General features: G+C 41.8%; 1 protein-coding gene across 1 annotated transcript; it reads left to right on the plus strand.

The window, feature by feature from the left end:
* The first annotated feature begins 10,733 nt into the window (after window positions 1–10,733).
* Window positions 10,734–17,032, plus strand: LOC130834718 (myomegalin-like). Its single transcript, XM_057705400.1, has 6 exons — window positions 10,734–10,743; window positions 11,204–11,320; window positions 11,876–12,102; window positions 13,236–13,379; window positions 14,464–14,602; window positions 16,887–17,032. The coding sequence occupies exons 1-6, from the start codon at window positions 10,734–10,736 to the stop codon at window positions 17,030–17,032; spliced, it is 783 nt and encodes a 260-aa protein (XP_057561383.1).
* Window positions 17,033–21,655: the final 4,623 nt, after the last annotated feature.

Below are 21,655 nucleotides of genomic sequence, written 5' to 3' on the forward strand. Positions count from 1 at the left end.
AAGCATGGTGGGCCGTATTAAATCAGGGGATCAAAGGGCATTGCAGAGAAAGAGGTTCCCATTCCCCTGAGTGTGTGGACAGTCAGACAGTCACTTTGCCTCCCCTGGCAGCATAAGCTGGCCTTCCTTTTGCCTTAGTTCTGATTGTCATGATGGATATGCTTGGGCTCATCTTCCTGTGACCTTTGGCCCTACAATATAAGTACTCCTGTGTTCTGCTCACCAGAGCACTCCCAGGAAACAGAATGTCTGAGGGAGGCTCTGCTGACCTCTCCGTCCCAACTTCAAGAGCTGGAAATGGAGCTAGAGCACCAAAAGGTGGAACGACAGCAGCTTTTGGAAGACTTGAAGGAGAAGCAACAGGAGATCTTGCATTTCCAGGAGGAACGGCTATCTCTCCAGGAGAAAGACTCCAGGTTAGAGGGAGCCCATTGATAAGGAAGGTGGCCCCATTTTCGGATTTAGAAAAAGGGATATTGGCAAGACAGTTAATGGTCCTTTTTGGAAACCTCAATATCCCCTCTGCTAATCTGGATTTATGGGTAACTTTGAACAGAAGGAAGGACTTCTCTGGGAATGCCTTTTTCACTCCAAAGTTGAGACAGTAAAACCCTGTTATGGAAGCCTTCAGCATATCAGATTCTACAGAAAGTACATTCTTGTGCTTCCAGTTAGTTTTAGGATGTTAGTCCCTCCATAACCTAGGAAGCTTCTACACCAGCCATAATGGTAGTCCCCAGCATAAACCCTGTAACTTCTTGACAACATGAAAAGAGCACTGTGGGGCAGTAAGAATACCAGGTAGTGTGTCCTAGGTATGGTAGCTAATGGCATGACTCCAAGCAAAGTTACTTTACCTTCCTGAGCCTCTGTTGCCACATCCGTAAATTAAAAGCAATGGTTTTCATGACCCCTGAGTTGACATCTAGGGCTGAAATTCTATGATGCCAAAGTTGGCTCATAGCCTCTTGCCCTGGTGGGGCCCTACCAGCTCAGTGGTCCCTTGCTTCTCCCCTGACAGGCTGCAGCATAAGCTGGCCCTCTTGCAGCAACAGTGTGAAGAGAAACAGCAGCTCTTCCAGTCCCTCCAGTCAGAGCTGCAGATCCACGAGGCACTTAATGGCAATTCCAAGAAGGGGCTGAAAGGTATGTTTTCCCCTCTTCCCCACCCTATGAGCTTCCCTGCTCTCGCTAAGGATCCTGATGAATTCTTTACCTTGGGAGTTGTGGAGATCTTGGAAACCTACCTTGTTCTGTCTCAGAAACAAACCTCAGTCATTGAGGGTCCCAATAAGAAGAGAGGGGCGCTCTCACACACAAAGCCCAGAGGTTGGTGACATGAGCAAGATACAGCCTAGACATCCTTAAAAATAGGCCACAAGAGTCAAACTTCACCCACCTGGATGGTCTGAGACAAGTTAATCAAAGTCCAGATTATACAATGATTCAAAAAAAAAAATACAAAGAACTGTCCTGATGGTATCATCATTTGAAGACGTCTCAAATGTTGTGAATTCTGATCACCCATGCAGCCAATGTTGCAGGCAACCTGCTCCCACCCTGACCTTTCCCCAGTGAGAAAATTCAAAGATTTTTTAAAGAAATTTTTATTCTGGATATAATTAACCAGAAAAATAATTTGCAGATATTTTCTCCAAGTCTTTTTAGTGTCTTTGAAAGGCAAAACATTTAAATTTTGTTGAAGGTTAATTAATCCATTTTTTTCTATCATTTATGCTTTTCTTCATGTTGTAGCTAAAAAATCTTTATCTCAAGATCATAAAGATTTCCTTGTATTTTTCTTCTTGCAGTTTTATAGCTTTTGCTCTTATGTTTAGGCGTACATTTCATTTTGAGTTAATTTTGTATATGATGTGAGAAAAAGGTTAAAATTCTTTTTGTCCCATATTGATATCCAGTTTTTCCAGCACCATTTGTTACAAAGACTACCCTTTTCCCATTGAATTACCTTGGCAGCTTTGTTGACAATCAGTTGACCATAACTGCTGTTAGTAGGATTTTGTAATTTTTGGTATACTCATCATTCTTATTTTAATTTATATATAAATATTTCTCATGTGTGGGATACATGTGTGTGGGATAACATTTTTATTTCAATTGCCAAATAAAATTTTTTGCTAAGATATAGAAACACAATTGATTTTTCATCACCATGACATTGATTGGCATCTCTATTGAAAAACAATTGCCAAGGCAAAAAAAAAAATTACTAGCCAATATATGTGAGTCTACTTCTGAATTCTCCATTCTGTTCCGTTAATCAATATGCCTATTCTTACACCAGTACCAAACTGTCTTCATTGTTAGTTTTATAGTAAATTTTGAAATCAGGTTAAGTCTTCACACTTTTTTCTCTTTTTATTTTTTTTTTCTCTTTTAAAAATTTTTTAAAATTTATTTTTTATATTGGAGTATATTTGATTTACAATGTTGTGTTCATTTCAGATGTACAGAAAAGTGATTTAGTTATACGTATACATATATCTATTTTTTTCCGAATCTTTTCCCATATAGGTTATTACAGAGTATTAAGTAGAGTTCCCTGTGCTATACAGTAGGACCTTGTCGATTATCTATTTTATATTAGAATGTATATATGTTAACCCCAGCCTCCTAATTTATCCCTCTCCCACCTCCTTTCCCCTTCAGTAACCATAAGTTTGTGTTTTCTAAGTTCATGAGTCAGTTTCTGTTTTGTAAATAAGTTCGTTTGTATCATTTTTTAAGATTCCACATATAAGTGATATCATGATATTTGTGTTTCTCTGACTTACTTCACTTAGTATGATAATCTGTAGGTCCATCCATGTTGCTGCAAATGGCATTATTTTGTTCTTATGGCTAAGTAATATTCCATTGTATATATGTACCATATCTTCTTTATCCATTCATCTGTTGATGGACATTTAGGTTGCTTCCATGTCTTGGCTATTGTAAATAGTGCTGAGGTGAACATTGGGGTGTAAGTACCTTTTTGAAGTATGATTTTCTCCGGATATATGCTCAGGAGTGGGATTGCTGGATCATATGGTAGCTCTACTTTTAATTTTTTAAGGAACCTCCATACTGTTCTCCATAGTGGCTGTACCAATTTACATTCCCACCAACAGTATAGAAGGGTTCCCTTTTCTCTACACCATATCCAACATCTATTGTTTGTAAATTTTTAGATGATGGACATTCTGACCTCATTGTGGTTTTATTTGTATTTCTCTAATAATTAGCAATGTTGAGTATCTTTTCATGTGCTTTTTGGTCATCTGTATGTCTTCTTTGGAGAAATGTCTATTTAGATATTCTGCCCATTTTTTGATTGGGTGGTTTATTTTTTTCAATATTGAGCTGCATTTGCTGTTTGTGTATTTTGAAGATTAATCCCTTGTTGGTCACATTGATTGCAAATATTTTCTCCCAATCTGTGGGTTGTCTTTTCATTTTGTTGATGGTTTCTCTTGCTGTGCAAAAGCTTTTAAGTTTAATTAGGTCCCTTTTATTTATTTTGGTTTTTATTTCATTACTCTAGGAGATGGATCCAAAAAGATATTACTGCAGCCTATGACAAAGAGTGTTCTGCCTATGTTTTCCTTTAAGAGTTTCATAGTATCTGGTCTTACATTTAGATCTTTAATCCATTTTGAGTTTATGTTTTGTGTATGGTGTTAGAATGTTCTAATTTCATTCATTTACATGTAGCTGTCCAGTTTTCCCAGCACCACTAATGGAAGAGACTATCTTTTATCCATTGTATAATCTCGCCTCCTTTGTTGTTGATTAATTAACCATAGATGTATGGGTTTATTTCTGGGATTTCTATCTTGTTCCATTGATCTATAAGTCTGTCTTTGTGCCAATACCATACTGCTTTGATTACTGTAACTTTGTAGTATAGTCTGAAGTCAGGGAGCCCAATTCCTCCAGTTCCATTTTTCTCTCTCAAGATTGCTTTGGCTATTTGGGGTCTTTTGTATCTACATACGAATTTTAAGATTTTTTGTTCTAGATCTGCAAAAAATGCCATTGGTAATTGGATAGGGACTGCATCAAATCTGTAGATTGCCTTGGGTGGTATAGTCATTTTGACAATATTAATTCTTCCAATCCAAAAACATGGTATATCTTTTGATCTGTTTGTGTCATCTTCTATTTATCAGCATCTTATAGTTTTCAGAGTACAGGTCTTTTGCATCCTTAGGTAGGTTTATACCTAGGTAGTTTATTCTTTTTGATGTGATGATAAATGGGATTGTTTCTTGAATTTCTTTTTCTGATCTTTTGTCATTAGAGTATAGAAATGCAAGAGATTTCTGTGCATTAATTTTGTATCCTTCAACTTTACCAAATTCATTGATGAGCTCTCATAGTTTTCTGGTAGCATCTTTAGGATTTTCTGTGTATAGTATCATGTCATCTGCAAACAGTGACAGTTTTACATCTTCTTTTTCAATTTGGTTTCCTTTTATTTCTTTATCTTCTCTGATTGCCATGCCTAGGACTTCCAAAACTATGTTGAATAAAAGCAGTGAGAGTGGACATCCTTGTGTTGTTCCTGATCTTAGAGGAAATGCTTTCAGCTTTTCACCATTGAGTATGATGTTAGCTGTGGGTTTGTCATATATGGCCTTTATTTTGTTGAGGTAGGTTCCCTCTATGCCCACTTTCTGGAGAGTTTTTATCATAAATGGCATTGGATTTTGTCAAAAGCTTTCTCTGCATCTATTGAGATGATCATATCGTTTTCATCCTTCAATTTGTTAATGTGGTTTATCACACTGATTGATTTATGGATATTGAAAAATCCTTGCATCCCTAGGATAAATCCCACTCGATCCTGGTGTGTGACCTTTTTAATGTATTGTTGGATTTGGTTTGCTAGTATTTCCTTGAGTATTTTTGTATCTATATTCATCAGTGATAGTGGCTTGTAATTTTCTTTTTTGTGGTATCTTTGTCTGGTTTTGGTATCACAGTAATGGTGGTCTCATAGAACGAGTTTGGGAGTGTCCCTTCCTCTGCAATATTTTGCAATATTTTCAGAAGGATAGGTGTTAACTCTTCTCTGAATGTTTGATAGAATTTGCCTGTGACACCATCTGGTCCTGGGCTTTTGTTTGCTGGAAGTGTTTTAATCATAGTTTCAATTTTAGTAATTGTGATTGGTCTATTCATATTTTCTATTTCTTCCAGGTTCAGTTTTGGGAGATTGTACCTTTCTAAGAATTTGCCCATTTCTTCTAGGTTGTCCATTTTATTGGCATATAGTTTCTTGCAGTAGTCTCTTATGTATCTTTATATTTCTGTGGTGTCCATTGTAACTTCTTTTTCATTTCTAATTTTATTGATTTGAGCCTTTTCCCTTTTCTTCTTGGTGAGTCTGGCTAAAGTTTATTAATTTCGTTTATCTGTTCAAAGAACCAGCTTTTAGTTTAATTGACCTTTTCTACTGTTTTCTTTATCTCTATTTTATTTATTTTTCAGAGGAGAAATAAATGAATTTATGTGTAAGGTTAGGTTGTTTATTTGAGCTTTTTCTTCTTTGCTGAGGTAAGACTGTATTGCTATAAACTTCCCTCTTAAAACTGCTTTTGCTGTGTCCCATAGGTTTCGGATCATTGTATTTTTGTTTTCATTTGTTTCTTGGTTTCTTTTTTTTTACTTCCTCTTTGATTTCTTCAGTGATCCATTGGTTGGTTAGAAGCATATTGTTTTGCCTCCACGTGTTTGTGTTTTTTACAGTTTTTTTTTTCCTGTATAGCTGATTTCTAATCTCATAGTGTTGTGATCAGAAAAGATGCCTGATATGATTTCAATTTTCTTAAATATTTCAAGGCTTACTTTCTGGCCTAGCCTGTGGTCAATCCTGGACAATGTTCTGTATGCAATTGAGAAGAATGTATATTCTGCTACTTTTGGATGGAATTGCTCTATAAATATCAATTAATTCCATCTGGTCTAATGTGTCATTGAAGGCCTCTGTTTACTTATTGATTTTCTGTCTGGATGACCTGTCCATTGATGTAAGTGGAGTGTCCCCCACTGTTATTGTGTTACTGTTGATTTCTCCTTTTATATCTGTTAACATCTGCCTTATATATTGAGGTGCTTCTATTTTGGGTGCATATATATTTACAATTGTTATATATTCTTCTTGGATTGATCCCTTGAACGTTATGTAGTATTTTTCTTTGTTTCCTATGATAACTTTTATTGTAATGTCTATTTTGTCTGATATGAGTATTACTATTGCAGCTTTCTTTTGATTTCCATTTGCATGGAGTATCTTTTTCCATCCCCTCACTTTCAGTAAGAATGTGTCCCTAGATCTGAAGTGAGTCCCTTGTAGACAGCATATATATGGGTCTTGTTTTTGTATCCATTCTGCCAGTCTGTGTCTTTTGGTTGGAACATTTAATCCATTTACATTTAAGGTACTTATTGATATGTATATTCTCCTTGCTGTTTTGGTAATTGTTTTGGATTTGTTTTTGTAGGTCTTTTTTCTTCCCTTCCTCTTTTGTTCTCTTCTCTTGTGACTTGATGATTATTTTTAGTGTTGTGTTTGGGTTGATTTTTCCTTTTGTGTGTTTGTATATTAATTGTAGATTTTTGATTTGCAGTTACCATGAGGTTTAGAGATAGCAGTCTATATATATATATATATATATATATATATATATATATATAAAGATTGTAATCAAATTGACAAAAATTAAATTTATATATATATATAAAAATCTTGATATATATATAAAGATTGTTTTAAGTTGCTGGTCTCTTACTTTCAAATGCATTTCCAATATCCTGCATTTGTACTCTCCTCACAATTGCTGGTTTTGATATCATATTTGTGTGCAGATGATTTCCTACCTTTACAGTATGCTTGCCTTACCAGTGAGCTTTCCCATTCATAATTTTCTTGTTTCTAGTTGTGGCCTTTTCTTTTCTGACTAGAGAAATTCCTTTAGCATTTGTTGTAAAGCTGGTCTGTGGTGCTGAATTCTCTTAGCTTTTACTTCTCTGTAAAGCTTTTGATTTCTTTGTCAAATCTGAATGAGAGCCTTGCTGGGTAGAGTATTCTTGGTTGTAGTTTCTTCCCTTTCATCACTTTATATATATTGTGCCACTCCCTTCTGGCCTGCAGAGTTTCTGCTCAAAAATCAGCTGATAACCTTATGGTGATTTCCTTATATGTTATTTGTTGCTTTTCCCTTGTTTCTTTTGATATTTTCTCTGTCTTTAATTTTTGTCAGTTTGATTACTATGTGTCTTAGTATGTTCCTCCTTGAGTTTATCCTATATGGGACTGTCTGTGCTTTCTGGACTTGGGTGATAATTTTCTTTCTCATGTTAGGGAAGTTTTCAGCTGTTATCTCTTCAAATATTTTCTCAGGCCCTTTCTCTCTCTCTCTCTCTCCTCCTTCTGGGACCCCTATCATGAGAATGTTGGTGCATTTAATGTTGTCCCAGAGATCTCTTAAACTGTCCTCATTTATTGTCATTCTTTTTTCTTTATCCTGTTCCATGGCAGTGATTTCCACCATTCTGTCTTCCAGCTCACTTATCCATTCTTCTGCCTCATTTATTCTGGTATTGATTCCTTCTAGTGTATTTTTCATTTCAGTTCTTGTATTATTCAACTCTGTATCTTCTAGCTCTTTGTTAAACATTTCTTGTATCTTCCCAATCTGTGTCTCCATTCTTTTTTCCAAGATTTCGTCATCTTTACTGTCATTACTCTGAATTCATTTTCAGGTAGATTGCCTATTTCCACTTCATTTAGTTGTTCTTCTGGGGTTTTATCTTGTTCCTTCATCTGGAACATATTTCTCTGCTGTCTCAGTTTTTCTAACTTTCTGTGTTTGTGGTCTTCTTTCTGCAGGCTGCAGGATTTTATTTCTTCTTGCTTCTGATGTCTGACTCCTGGTGGGTGAGGTTGGTCTAAGGGCTTGTGCAGGCTTCCTCTTGGGAGTGACTGGTGCCTGCTGACTAGTCAGTGCAGTTGGGTCTTGTCCCTTTGGTGGAAAGGGCCAGGTAAAGGGGTATGTTTAGAGGCAGCATTGGACTCCGGACAACTTTATGGAGCCTGTCTGCTGATGGGTGGTCCTTTGTTCCCATCCCCTTGGTTGTTTAACCTGAGGCAACCCAGCATTGGGGCCTGTAGGCTGTTGGGTGGGACCAGGTCTCAGTGCCAAAATGGCAATCTCCAGGAGAGCTCACACTGTTGACTATTGCCTGGGGCTTCTGCCACCTGTGTCTATGTCCTCGCAGTGAGCCACAGCCAACCCTGCCTCCCCTGGAGACCCTCCAAGACCTGGAGGTAGGTCTGGCCCAGGTTCCTATAAAGTCACTGCTTTGCCCTGGGTCACAGTGCTCATGAAACCTTGTGTGCCCTGTCTAAGAGTGGAGTCTCTGTTTCCCTCAGTCCTGTGGCGATCCTACACTGAAGCCCCACTTGCCAAATGCTCTGATATCTCCTCCTTCCTATTACAGACCCTCAGGCTGGGGAGCCTGACATGGGGCTCAGAACTCTCACTCCTATAAGTATTTTAATTATATTATAATATATAAAATAATTATATATTATAATATATAAAATAATATAATTATTTTCCAGTTTGCAGGTCTCCCACCCACCTGATATGGGGTTTGATTATATCATGAAAGCACCCCTCCTACCATCTCATTGTGGCTTTGTCTTTGATGCAGAATATCTTTTTTGGTAGGTTCCAGATTTTTTTTGTTGATGGTCATTCAGCAGTTAGTTGTGATTTTGGTGTTTTCATGAGAAGAGGTGAGCTCAGGTCCTTCTACTCTGCCATCTTGTCCTGCACTCCTCTTCATTTATCCCATTTAGTGGGAATATTCACATAGCTCATTGCAGAAATATTGATGTGTTTGGTTAAGGCCTGTGGCCCTGATGCAACTGGGTACATGTATTATGTGGTATATGCATCCTACTGCCTTGCTAAAAACCAAAACAAATTTTACCTTTTTAAATACATTTGATTTCAACATTTTTAGATGAGCACTTATGGTCTTGTAAAATATTTCTTAGATCTCTTCTTCCCCCAGTACATAGAAACAGGCTATGAGTGGTGAGTGAAGGTAAAAAGAACTTGAGAAGACCAATTAGTTATGATCCCTGCTCTGTGGTACCCCACTCCCATTATTATTTGCTGCCCAAAGGCCTGATGTCTTCCTCCTGTCCTTTTGATTCCTAAATGTGGAGGTCATCCATCTCCTTCTCCTTCAGCCCGTTCCCTTCTCTAGTTCAGTATTGATCTCCTGCCCTAGAAGACCCTGCTCTCTAGCCTGCAAGACTAAGGTTAATAAGGAGATGAAATAATAGGCTCGACTTCATCTGCCAATCAAATGCTCTCTAGATGCACAAGGGTCATTTGAGCCTCAAGGAAACTCCATGCTGGAGTGTAGGCCATTTCAGTGTGTGCCAGACCCCACACAGGAAAAGTGACATCTGTCATAGGTGTGTTCCTGGGACCTTGGTAGAAAGGAATGTCAGAGAGGAGTGTTCTGACAAATGCTTGGAAATATTTGGTTCAGTGCCACCAGACTCCCTCCTCTCTCTACTTTCAGCTTACACCTGGGATGCCTGTCACCAAGTCCCTTTGGGCAGTGACTTGAGCCACCTGGTGGCAGAGATCCGAGCTTTGAGAGGGCAGCTGGAGCAGAGCATTCAGGTGAACAACTGTCTGCGACTGCAGCTTGAACAGCAGTTGGTTGGTGGTGCCAGCAAAGCCAGCCTCAGCCCCTCCTCTGTTAACCAGAAATTCCCCAACAACACTGACCCTGGAAACAAGCAGCTGCTCTTCCAAGGTAGGAAGGAAAAGGAAATCAGCAAGCCCTCAGCCAATGAGGAGGTCCCCAGGATGTCTGTGGTGGAAGGGACAATCTTACTTCTTCCACACTCCTTAAGATCATGGTGAAATCGAAGATGCTTTGATACAGTGCCTGAGATGATGGGATTTAGGGTCAGATCTGACTCCAGATTCTGAGTTTGCCACTTACATGCTGTTTGCCTTGGGAAAAGTGTTTAAACTCCTCAGGCATTTAAGCCTTAGTTTCCTCAACTTTAACATGAAGATATGTATAATATATACTGTGCATAGTTATATGGAGCATTAAATGAAATAATTTACAACTGCCTGTCACAATAAGTACTCAACAATTAACAGCTATATATGTTAATGCTTATTCCTTATATTTGCAGAGTGCTTTAAAATTTACCATGTTTTCAGATAATTTTTCAAATAATTTCATCAGAGTTAGGGGAGGATTTACTATCTCTGTATTTCACATGAAAAAACTTAGGCATTGAGACAATTAACTGACGTGCTAAGGAGTTAAGAGGCCAACCCAGGATTCGAAGCAGAGGTTTTGATTTCCTGTCTGTTCCTTCTGCCTCCCTATGCTCTGTCTTGGTATTGCTTCTGCTCCCTCTCAGGCTTCCCTTCTCAGTGCCTCTGCACAACACCAGCCAGGACTCATCCCCACTGGCTCAGTCACTCCTCCTCCCCATCCTACAGCACAGAGGCCTGAGCTGGAAAGCAGGTTCTAAGTCACATTTGCCTGAGCAGGATTATTTCTGTCTCTTCAGATATTTTCCAATTACTCCCCTGGAGGATTGCTGTCTGGTCTCCAATAGGGCACCTCAAATTCACCAAGGCTTATGTCTCCTATTCTTCTTATACTACTACATGCCTTCTAGTATGTCTCCCTTCTTATACTACTACATATTTTCTAGTACTGACTCACCAGAATGGTGATTAGAGTGCTGAGTTTAATCTGCCCATAAATCCATTCATTCTTTGATCAAATATTTTTAACATGTATACTGCATATATTTATGCATATTTATATTTAATTACAAAGCATTGCATTAGACATACTACATACAATATTATATTCAAATCTGGGGTTAGAAAAATATACCTAATAATGTTTCAAACTAGAAGTTGCTTTCTCATGGAACAGCCCTCAACTATAAGAACTTGATCCAAACTAAGTGATTTGTTTGCTATTGGTTTTGATTGTGGTACATGGGTGATGATTTTGTAAGAGGAGAGTCATGTTGCCGTAGACCCCAGTGGTGAAAACAGGCTGTGCATGTGTTTGGGGAGCAGTGTGTTCCAGGGTTTCTAAAGTTGTGGTTATTTGTACTCCCTAGATTCAGTTGCCTCTCCTCCAGTTCGGGATGTGGGCATGAATTCTCCAGTTCTGGTCCTCCCCAGCTCCTCTTCTGCTGCTTCTGGCTCAGAGACCACAACCTTCAACAGGAAAAATGGTAAATAGGGCAACTATGGGATTCAGGGTCTAATGATGGAAAATGACACTGCAAGTAACTTTTGGTTCTCTATAGGCACAGTATCTGAATTTAGAGATTTTTCTCCACATGTCCCAAGGCCTTTAGCCCTACTCATTCCACCTTCTGTGGCTGCCTTTTTGGTCATTTTTCTTCTTCCTGTGGTTTTCCTATTGCTCTGGTATTGTTTCATTGCACTATAATCTCTTCCTTCTTGAAAGTGCTCTCTGTATCCAGCTTAATTTCCTTGTCTGTGTCTTCTCAACCCCCAAATTTAAAATTTTTAAATATCTGTCCTGAATATTTCATTTGTCAATAAGGATAAAATTTGCCTCCTGGCAATTTTATCATTATGAGATGATGTAAGAAAGATTATAAAAATCTAGAACCCAGAATATCTATGGACTTCACACTTGTACTTTCCAAGACTGTCATTCTTGTTTGTGGCCTCTTTCACTATCTGATGTCCCTTTTGGATTGAACTAAGGATGACTATAAATAACAGTGTATTCTGTGTTATTGTGGTTTTATCTTCAGAGCTGGGTTTGGATGCTTCTCCAGTAATGAAGAACCCTCCCAAGCTGGAGGGTGATGCTACTGATGGCTCCTTTGCCAATAAGCATGGCCGCCATGTCATTGGCCACATTGATGACTATAGTGCCCTAAGACAGCAGATTGAAGAGGGCAGACTGCTGGTCAAGAAGGTAGCATCCCTCGTGAGATCAACCTGCAACTTCCTTGGCCTTGAAGCTCTAGGCACAGAGGTAATCACGTTTGAGCTCTTAGGTGCACCTTTTCCTTCGGCCATTTCTTCTTCTGATTTTAGCTCCTTCTCCCACTATTTTTTTGCCTGCTCCACATCTCCTACCAATTGAGGATACATTTTCCATTTAATCTAGCTAGGCCTTTCATCTTCATCTGCTAATTTCACTACAAGCTCTGTTCTGGTTCCAGATGCAGCTGACTTGATATTTCCCCTCAGAACCACAGAATAGCAGGTGCAGCATTGCCATCCTCATCAGTAGAGCACATTAAGCATCAACATACATGCAATGCTGCACCCAGTACCCTTTGGTAGCTTATTATCTGCTAAAGTCACGCTGGCATATGACCATCTGTGGGCAGCATAAAATCACTTAATCAGTTGGCTGGAGATGGAGAATCTGCATCCATATGGGCAGATGTGTAGAAGGGGTGAGGAGTGTGGCAGACTGAGGAGGGGAGGAGAGCAGGCAGCAAGGTTTCTCAGAGCCCTTTCCCAGGGAGAGATCCAGGTACCAGCTGCTTTGCTATCTGAGCTACTGGAGATGCACAGGCATGCAGGGACAGCCCTGCCCCCTGGAGCCCCCACACTAGAGAGGGAGCCCCACACCATACAACAAGGAGCTCCAGGCAGTGTTAGAAGTGCTCTGGGTATGAGGGCATGAACCCAGAATCAGCTATTATCCCAGGCAAGGAAAGTAACAGGTTCATGGGGTAGGGGGTACCACTAGGGAATGTTCAGGTTCTCTGGGAAGGAGAACATGCCAGGTAAAGCAAGCGGCACCTCAGTCCTTTGAACTACAAATGGTGCAGCCCATTTGAAGCATAAGGTGTGATTCAGGGAAGGGCAAGGGGGACCAGTGCAAAAATAGGGACCGTAGACTCTTGCGCACGAAGCAGGACTAGAAGCTAAAGAGTGTGCGGGAAGCTGGAATCAAATGAATTCTTGCAAGTTGGGTGGTCCCTCCTGAGGTCAAAGAACCTTGGCTTCCAGGTTAGGAAAGGATTTCACAGGTTCAAGCAGGCCCATGTCCATACCTCACTCACAAAGGAAGCTGAGGCCTGGGCTCAGCAAAAAAAAAAAAGTGATCTCTCAGCTGCAGGGATGCCCATGGCTACCACCCTCTTTTCCCAGGTGATGGGCAGTGAAGCCATCCATGAGCTCAGGAGCAGTGCCAATGCCCTGCACCACCAGCTGGAGGAGTCCGCCTCCCTCCTCACCATGTTCTGGCGAGCAGCCTTGCCAAGCTCCCATGGCCCTGCGCTGGGTGGCAAAGTGGTAAGAAGCCAGCATTCTCTACTGGATCTGCCCCCAAATATCCCCTGCCTCCTTGGTCGGCAGATCTTGAAGATAAGGAGCCAAATGGTCAGTTGGAACAAAGGGCACTTGAAGAGAGTGTCCCTGGAGGGAGGGAGACCTCTCCTCTGTGGTGGCTGCTTTCAGTGCAGCTCTGACTACATCCCCTCTCCCCCACCTCTGACCCCCAGGAGAAGTAATCAAAGAGGAAAAGGAAAGGACATGGAGGAGGCAGAGACATGAGAGCCCTGGTAACCCATAAATGTTCCATCTCTTTAACTTTCTGAAGTCTCGCTGAGCTGAACTTCAGGGCCGTGTTAAAACATCAACATTCCCTTTCCCAACCTAACCCCACCCCCACCCCCAGGTCCACATCGTCAGGCAGGATCACAAAATGTCACCAGCAGTTGCCCAGCCTCTTTCAGCCCCCCACTGGAATCCCAGAAAATCACTTAAATCTGCATCTCTGGGTCAGGCCTGGGGAGAGCCAGCCTCCCCAAGGTGCTCTCAGATCTCAGGCAGCTCTCTGGTTGGTGAACTTAGATAGGCAGGTTTGAGAATCCCTCCCAGGGGTTCTAACTCCAGACTAAAATCACTGACACTTTAGGGGACTCATTTATGCTAAGTCCAAGGACGGAGTGTTTTCCCATCTTGAGGTTCCCAGATACATTTACAAACTTGCTGACTCTCTCAGGTCAGACCTGTCTCTCAGGCATAATATTCCTAATGATCAAGTCTTACTTGTGATGCCCAAGTGATATAACCATGTCAGCACTAAATCGGAGCTCTTGTTCACAGCTGGGTTTCAGTGTGGCCTGGAGTCAGGTTCTCTGCAGCAACAGGCGTGTAGCCTGTGCTAATCTGCACGGGGGATTCCAGGTCCTCAGTGTTCCCACCTCATGGCCCATCCTGAGCCATCACCAGCTGGAGGGTTTGAGAGGCTTTAACGAGGGGAATCTGATCCAGAAATAGTTAAGAAGATTGTAGAACCCTATTTAGAGTTGTAAAGAGCCACGAAACACAGGGTGCTTATGCCTTCTGACAGAGAGCCTGTTTTTCTTCCCAGGGAGAGTCCATGAAAAGGGAGCTTCTGGAACTGAGAACCAAACTATCCAGACAGGAGAGTCTCCTTCAGAGCACAGCTGAGCATCTGAAGACCGCCAACCAGCAGAAGGAGAGCTTGGAGCAGTTCATCTTCAGCCAGTGTGGGTGCTCCCAGCCAGGGAATGGGGCAGGGAATGAGGGGATCCTTCCAGGCTCCCCACTTGTGCTGTGAATGGACAGTGACCAGAGAGCCTAGGGGATGGGGGAGACTGATATGTCCCTGAACCTCCTGTGCCATCAGTAGTCATGGAGGCAGAGGAGGGGATGTGGGCAGTTGAAAGGGGGCAGGCGGCAGGAGACCCCGAGCTGAGTGGCCAGTAAGACAGGCTTTACGAGAGAGTAGCACCGACATATATATACTACGAACTGTAAAATAGATAGCCAGTGGGAAGTTGTTGTATAACAAAGGGAGTTCAACTCAAGGATGGAAGATGCCTTAGAGGACTGGGACGGGGAGGGTGGGGAGGGACTCGAGGGAGGGTGGGGGGGGGAGTCAAGGGAGGGAGGGAATACGGGGATATGTATATTAAAACAGATGATTGAACTTGGTGTACCCCCCAAAATAATAAACAAATAAATAAAATTAAAAAAAAAAAAAAAAGACAGGCTTTAGAACACATAAGGCAAGTATAGGCCATGCTGGTAATTTTGCCTTTGGGGGCTGTTTTGTTGTTTCAGTGAGCAGGACACATGATGTTTTAAAGAAGACAAGGACTAATCTGGAGGTAAGGAAACCATTGCAACAGTCAGAGCCATAGAGCCCACCCCAAACTTATTGCCATGTGTCATCAGAGCATGCAGGTGATCCTTGACCTGCTCTGACCTTCCGGGAGGAGATTGCTGGTCCATCTGTAGGAGCACAGGTCCTCAGTGAGCATCCCTCTAGATTCCATCCCCATCAGCCCTCCCACTCCAATTGGCAATCTCCCTTGACCTCTCAGTTGACTCTCACTTTGCCATAATCTTCTCTCTTTACCCCAATTCTCTTTCCTTTATGTCAGGTCAGGAGTGGGGAGAAATGCAGTTCAGTTGATTATCGAGGTCAGAGGACATATGGAGTCTGCTCTGTGAGCTTTCAGTAAAGGGATCCTGAGGGCACTCATGTGTTCTGGGGTTTCCTAAACCACTATGTGAAAAAATCATGGAAAGATGCAACCTAATAAGTTGATTTCACTGCACACTATTGGGCTAAAAACAGCAATTTAATGTTGACATATTTTTCTTTAAGCAACAACACAAAAGAAAATCGTTGGGTTTTAGTGATCTAAAAGAGAATTTGGTAATAAGTAAAAACTGAAACTTAAAGGGAAAGATATTATCTATATGGTAGACATTTCTCTACGTTCATTTAAAACACTAACATATTCTTTAGCAACCACTTTGAAGGAAAACTTGAGGTCTTAGAAATGGCTTAGAAATCAAAATTAAACCTTTTACCTTGGACTTTAAAGCTTTACCATAAGCAATTGAGTGTATTCCTAGGAATGTTCGTAAATTGTAACCTAAGGGAATGTTGACCCCACAGTGTGAAAATAGTTTGGGCCATAATTTAACTCTGTTTTTTTGTTTGTTTGTTTTGGTTTGGATTTTTTTTTCTAATTTCTTCTGTTTTTCTCTGATGATTCCTTTCTTTCCTGAGCCTTTCTAGAAGAATACTTACAAGATTGCTTCTGTAAAGCCTTATTCCTGTCCCAGCAAAGGTAACCCAACAGCCTCTCCTACCTGCTGGCTTCCCCAGTTTGGAAGTATCCTTCCCACTTCCCCTAGGCCATTGGAAAGATCCCGAAGCCTGAGTTCTAATCCCAGGCTTCTCACTAACTGCCTGTGTGGCTTTGTGGTCTCTCACAGAGACCCAATCTCTGTGAGACTGCTGATCCTCATTTGTAAGACGGGGCACTAGACTTAGATGAACTCTGAGGTCCCTGCTGACCTGGCCCCTCCCTCTCCTCATCAAGTAAACAGAACGTGAATGTAACAGGGGGACCTCCATGCAAAATGTCCTCTCCTTCCTACAACAGGATGTCTATATGTGCCTGTTTCATACTAAGCACGTCTTTTCCTGAGCAATCACAAAAGCCATCCTTTTGCTCCAAAGTGAATTGGAGAGTGAACTGGAACCTGAAGAGGGGGTGGTAGGATCTGGCCACCCGGTGTGCAGTGGCTTTGAGCAGAGATATGACCACAGGAGGTGGTGGGAAGCTTGTCCTCTAACCTGGTGGCACCAGTTGCTCCTCCAGACCTCAGCCCACCCCTCAGCTCATCCTCTTGACAGGCTCTCACCATGCTTCTGGCTTCTGTCACCACTCAGCGCTCGCTCCAGCCTCAGTTAGCCACCAGCAAGGCCTGATAATGGACTCAATTTGATTGTGTTCTTTTGGCCTCCAGGTGAAATCCCTAAGGGCTCTTCCATGCACTCCAGTCCTGTGACCCTTGCCTTCCAGGAGCCAGGCAAGAAGCGAAGCCACCAGAGGTCCTCCAAACAGCAGGAAGGATGGGCCTGCCCCCCTTTTTCACAGCTCCCTGTCTGCTGAGGAGGATCTGGGCCCCACTCCTCCACACCTGCTGGAGGGTCTGGAAGGAGTCACAGATGTGGCCTGGTGGTGCAGGGTGAAAGGCAGAGGGGCTTTTCTGCGGTTGAGGAATAACCAGCCAAGGACCACTGGGCCCAGCACTAAGCAAAACAGGCACAGTGTGTAAGGACCTTGTGACACTGCTTTGAACACCCAAGGGGCATGGGAACCAGGAATAGTACATTTCTCACCCCTCATCATCTATCCCCAGAAGGTCAACTCAGGGGAAATGGGACCTGCTCCCCAGCAGTGGAGCATGTGGTCCCGACACTGGAGCTCCACGGCAGATCTAAAAGCACAGGACTGAGCAGCAGTGCCCTGCAGGACAGTGTTGGCAGGGCCCTGATGACCTGACCTGGGTCAGTACAGCTGGGTCACAGTTACACTGGGGGTCCGTCTACACGGCAGCACCTGAGAGCTTTGAACCCACATGGTGAAAGTGATGACTTCCAGATGCCATCTCATGCTTAGCCTAGATCTCCTATTTCTATTCTATTATGATCTCCAAAAAGTGTACTGACCTTACTCTAAATATGCTGTCCAATTTTGTCATCCCAAATTTTCTCTGCGAACTGGGGACTGATGGCCACACCAAGCCCACTGAAAGTCTTGTGTAAAGCAAACCAGTGATCATTTTTAAGTGACATGTGAGGGGCCCCCAGTTGTGCTAAAGCCTAGTCTGTGTCTCCACAGTGCTTTTGAATGTGTGTATGTGTGTATAAATGTATGATATATATTTATATATGTTGCTATAGCGATATGTTGAAGGCTAGCATAACTGGTGGACAGGGTCAGTGAGAGGAAATGAAACAGTCTTTTTGGTGGCTATTAAAGCAAAATGTGTATAAAGAAATAAAGTTTTCTTTACCTGCTTAGTTTCTAATTTCTATACCAGTCCTCAGGGCGAAAGTGTAGAAATAGGAAAGACAAACTGTCATTTAAAAGCTCACCATCTGAGGGCTTCCTAGGTGGCGCAGTGGTTGGGAATTTGCCTGCCAATGCAGAGGACATGAGTTCGATCCCTGCTCCAGGAAGATCCCACATGCCGCGGAGCAACTAAGCCCGTGTGCCAAAAAAAAAAAAAAAAAAAAAAAAAAAAAAAAAAAAAGCTCACCATCTGAAACAGAATCAAAATGGTGGAGGAGGTAGATGTGGTGCTCCCATCCCCCACAAACACATCAAAAAATACATTGACATGTAGAGCACTTCTCACTGAAAACTGGCAGAAGAACTCTTGTAAACTAATGCTGCAAGAAAGATCTACTTGTAACTGGGTAGGACAGAAGGAAAAAAAAAGAAGAATCAGGTCAGGACCTGGGTCCCTGGGAGGCATCTGCAAGGAGGAAAGGGTTCACAAGGGTAGACCCTGGCTCTGGGGAGTGAGCAGGTAGAATCACAATCTGGGTATCCCAGTCATGGGATCCTATATGGATTGGCCAGGCCCCCTTGCCTCTTGGGACATCTGCTGAGACAGAAGGTTTGGAGAAGGCTAGACTCTACTCACCAAGAGTACATGCTGGCTTTGTCATCAATCAGGGCAGAGAGTCTTGCATTAGGAGCACCTTCCTTGCTGTACTTCCCAATCCGAAGGGGCAAACACCCTGGCCCCACTCACTCCATGCTACAACCTGGCACAAGATCTTGGCAGTGACTCAATCTAGCTGTACAGAGACAGATCAGGATACATGGGGTGTGACCCAAGTGTGGCCTCAGATGCCATAGTCAGCAAGGGCTCAGGGTGACAGGTGTAGACGTGGTGAACATTAGTGTGGGAGGTGGCAAAACAGGAGTGTGTAAGGGCCAACCAATGAATCTTGAGCAGACAGGCCCTGGGAGAAGACATGATCTAGCTAGGCAGAGACAGCCCAGAGGGCCTGGGGTGTGGTCCAGTTGGGGCTGCAACAGCCATTGTGAGCACACTCAGGAGTACACAGTGGTTGGGCTTCCAGCTTTGCACTAGATCTGGGGCAGACAGGTCCTGGGTGAAGTCTGCCAGAGAGGCAGCCTAGATCTCAGGTGGCAGTGCAGCCATCTCAATCCCTACAGTCACAACCCCCCAACTTCCAGCCCCAGCTCACTCCACACCACAGTCTTACACTAGATGTGGAACAAACACAATAAGGACACCATCTTGGGCTGCCTCTGAATGGAGTTGTAGATGCCTACACAGGTGGAGAATAGGTCCTCTGTGACCACACAGGCCTCACTTGCTTCAGCACTCACCTCCTTTGGGGCAGGGCATGTACCCAAGTGCAACAGAGTCTGATCAAACTCAACCCTCAAGGCTTCTACTTCAACAACTGGAGAGCACACCCAGCCCCTGACCAGGCTATGACGTGGTGCAGAGTGGAATCTCCACCTCACATCCAGCACAGGCTATAGATACTACACCACCAATCACACGCTGCTAACAAGGGGATAATGGTCAGCACACACAGAGGAAAGGCATGGCTGGCATCCCTACTGAAACCAGCTCTCACACCAAAAATATTAGACTTATGGAGGCTACACAAGGACACTCCCATAGCAGATAAATGTTTCTCCTAAAATCATAGAGACAGAGAAATTTAAGTAAAATGAAAAGGAAGAGGATCTACTCCCAATTAAAAGAATAAGAGAAATCCCCTGAAAGAACAAATAATGAAACAGACCTCACAAGTCTACTAGACCTGGAGTTCAAAAAGGAGGTAATAAACTCAAGATAATAAAAGCTATTTATGACAAACCCACAGCCAATATACTACTCAAAAGACTTCCTGCTAAAATCTGGAACAAGACAAGGATGCCCACGCTCACCTCTTCTATTCAACATAGTATTAAAAGTGCTAGCCACAGTGATCAGACAAGAAAAAGAAATGGTATTCAAATTGGAAGGGAAGATGTAATATTGTCATTATATACAGATAACATGATACTATATATAGAAAACCCTAAAGACTCCACGCAAAAGCTACTAGAACTGATAAACAAATTCAGCAAGTTAGCAGGATACAAGATTAACATACAGAAATTGGTTGCATTTCTTCACACCAACAATGAATTATCAGAAATGGAATGTAAGAAAATGATACCTTCTAAAATTACAACCCCCAAAATACACTACTTAGGAATAAACCTCACCAAAGAGGTGAAAGACTTCTTTGCTGAGAACTATAAAACATTAATAAAGAAAACTGAAGATGATTCAAAGAAATGGAAAGCTATCCCATGCTCTCAGATTAGATGAATTAATATTGTTAAAATGGCCATACTACTCAATGCAATCTGCAGATTTAATGTGATCCCTATCAAATTACCCATGACATTTTTTACATAAGTAGGCAAATAATCCTACCATTTATATGGAACCATAAAAGACCCAGAATTGCCAAAGCAACTCTGAGGAAAAAGAACAAAGCTGGAGGCATAACCCTCCCAGACTTCAGACAATACTACAAATCAATAGTAATCAAAACTGCATGATATTGGCACAAAAACAGACATCTGGATCAATGGAACAAAATAGAGAGCCCAGAAATAAACCCACACACCCATGGCCAATTAATCTTTGACAAAAAAGGCAAGAAAATACAATGGGAAAAGACAGTCTCTTCAGCAAGTGATGCTGGGAACGTTGGACAGCTGCACATAAATCAATGAAGTTAGAACACACCCTCTCACTATACACAAAAATAAACTCAAAATGGCTTAAAGACTTAAACATAAGACATGACACCATAAAACTCCTAGAAGAGAACATAGGCAAAACATTCTCTGACATAAATCATACCTATGTTTTCTTAGGTCAGTCTTTTAATAGAAATAAAGGCAAAAATAAACAAATAGGACCTAATCAAACTTACAAGCTTTTGCACAACAAAGGAAACCACATACAAAATGAAAAGACAACCTACAGAATGGGAGAAGATATTTGCAAATGATGCGACTGACAAGACCTCAATCTCCAAAATATACAAAGAGCTCCTACCTTCAATAACAAAAACAGCAACAAACAACCCAATCAAAAAATGGGCAGAAGACCTAAATAGACATTTCTCCTAAGAAGACAAACAGATGGCCAATAGGCATGTGAAAAAATGCTCAACATTGCTAATTGTTAGAGAAATGCAAATCAAAACTACAATGAGGTACCACCTCACACCAGTCAGAATGGCCTTCATTAAAAAGTCTACCAATAACAAATGCTGGAGAGGGTGTGGAGAAAACGGTACCCTGCTATAGTGTTGGTGGAAGTTTAAGTTGGTGCAGCCACTGTGGAAAACAGTATGGATGTTCCTCAGAAAACTAAAAATAGGATTACCATATTACCCAGCAATTTCACTCCTGGGCATATATCTGGATAAAACTATAATTCAAAAAGATACATTCACCCCTATGTTCATAGCAGCACTATTCATAGTAGCCAAGATATGGAAACAACCTAAATGTCCATGTCCATCAATAGATGGATGGATACATAAGATATGATACAGAAAATGTGAGATACATACACAGACAGACAGACACACACACACACAATGGAACACTATTCAGCCATAAAAAAGAACAAAATAATGCCATTTGCAGCAACATGGATTCAGCTAG

This window comes from Hippopotamus amphibius, chromosome 1 (genome assembly GCF_030028045.1).
Source record: "Hippopotamus amphibius kiboko isolate mHipAmp2 chromosome 1, mHipAmp2.hap2, whole genome shotgun sequence".
Taxonomy (NCBI): domain Eukaryota; kingdom Metazoa; phylum Chordata; class Mammalia; order Artiodactyla; family Hippopotamidae; genus Hippopotamus; species Hippopotamus amphibius.

Bases quoted from the DNA above. Each gene is read 5' to 3' on its own strand.
- LOC130834718 (XM_057705400.1), top strand. The intron at 13,380-14,463 runs GTAAGAAGCCAG...TTTTCTTCCCAG, and splicing joins CTGCGCTGGGTGGCAAAGTG to GGAGAGTCCATGAAAAGGGA. The intron at 14,603-16,886 runs GTGGGTGCTCCC...TTTGGCCTCCAG, and splicing joins GCAGTTCATCTTCAGCCAGT to GTGAAATCCCTAAGGGCTCT.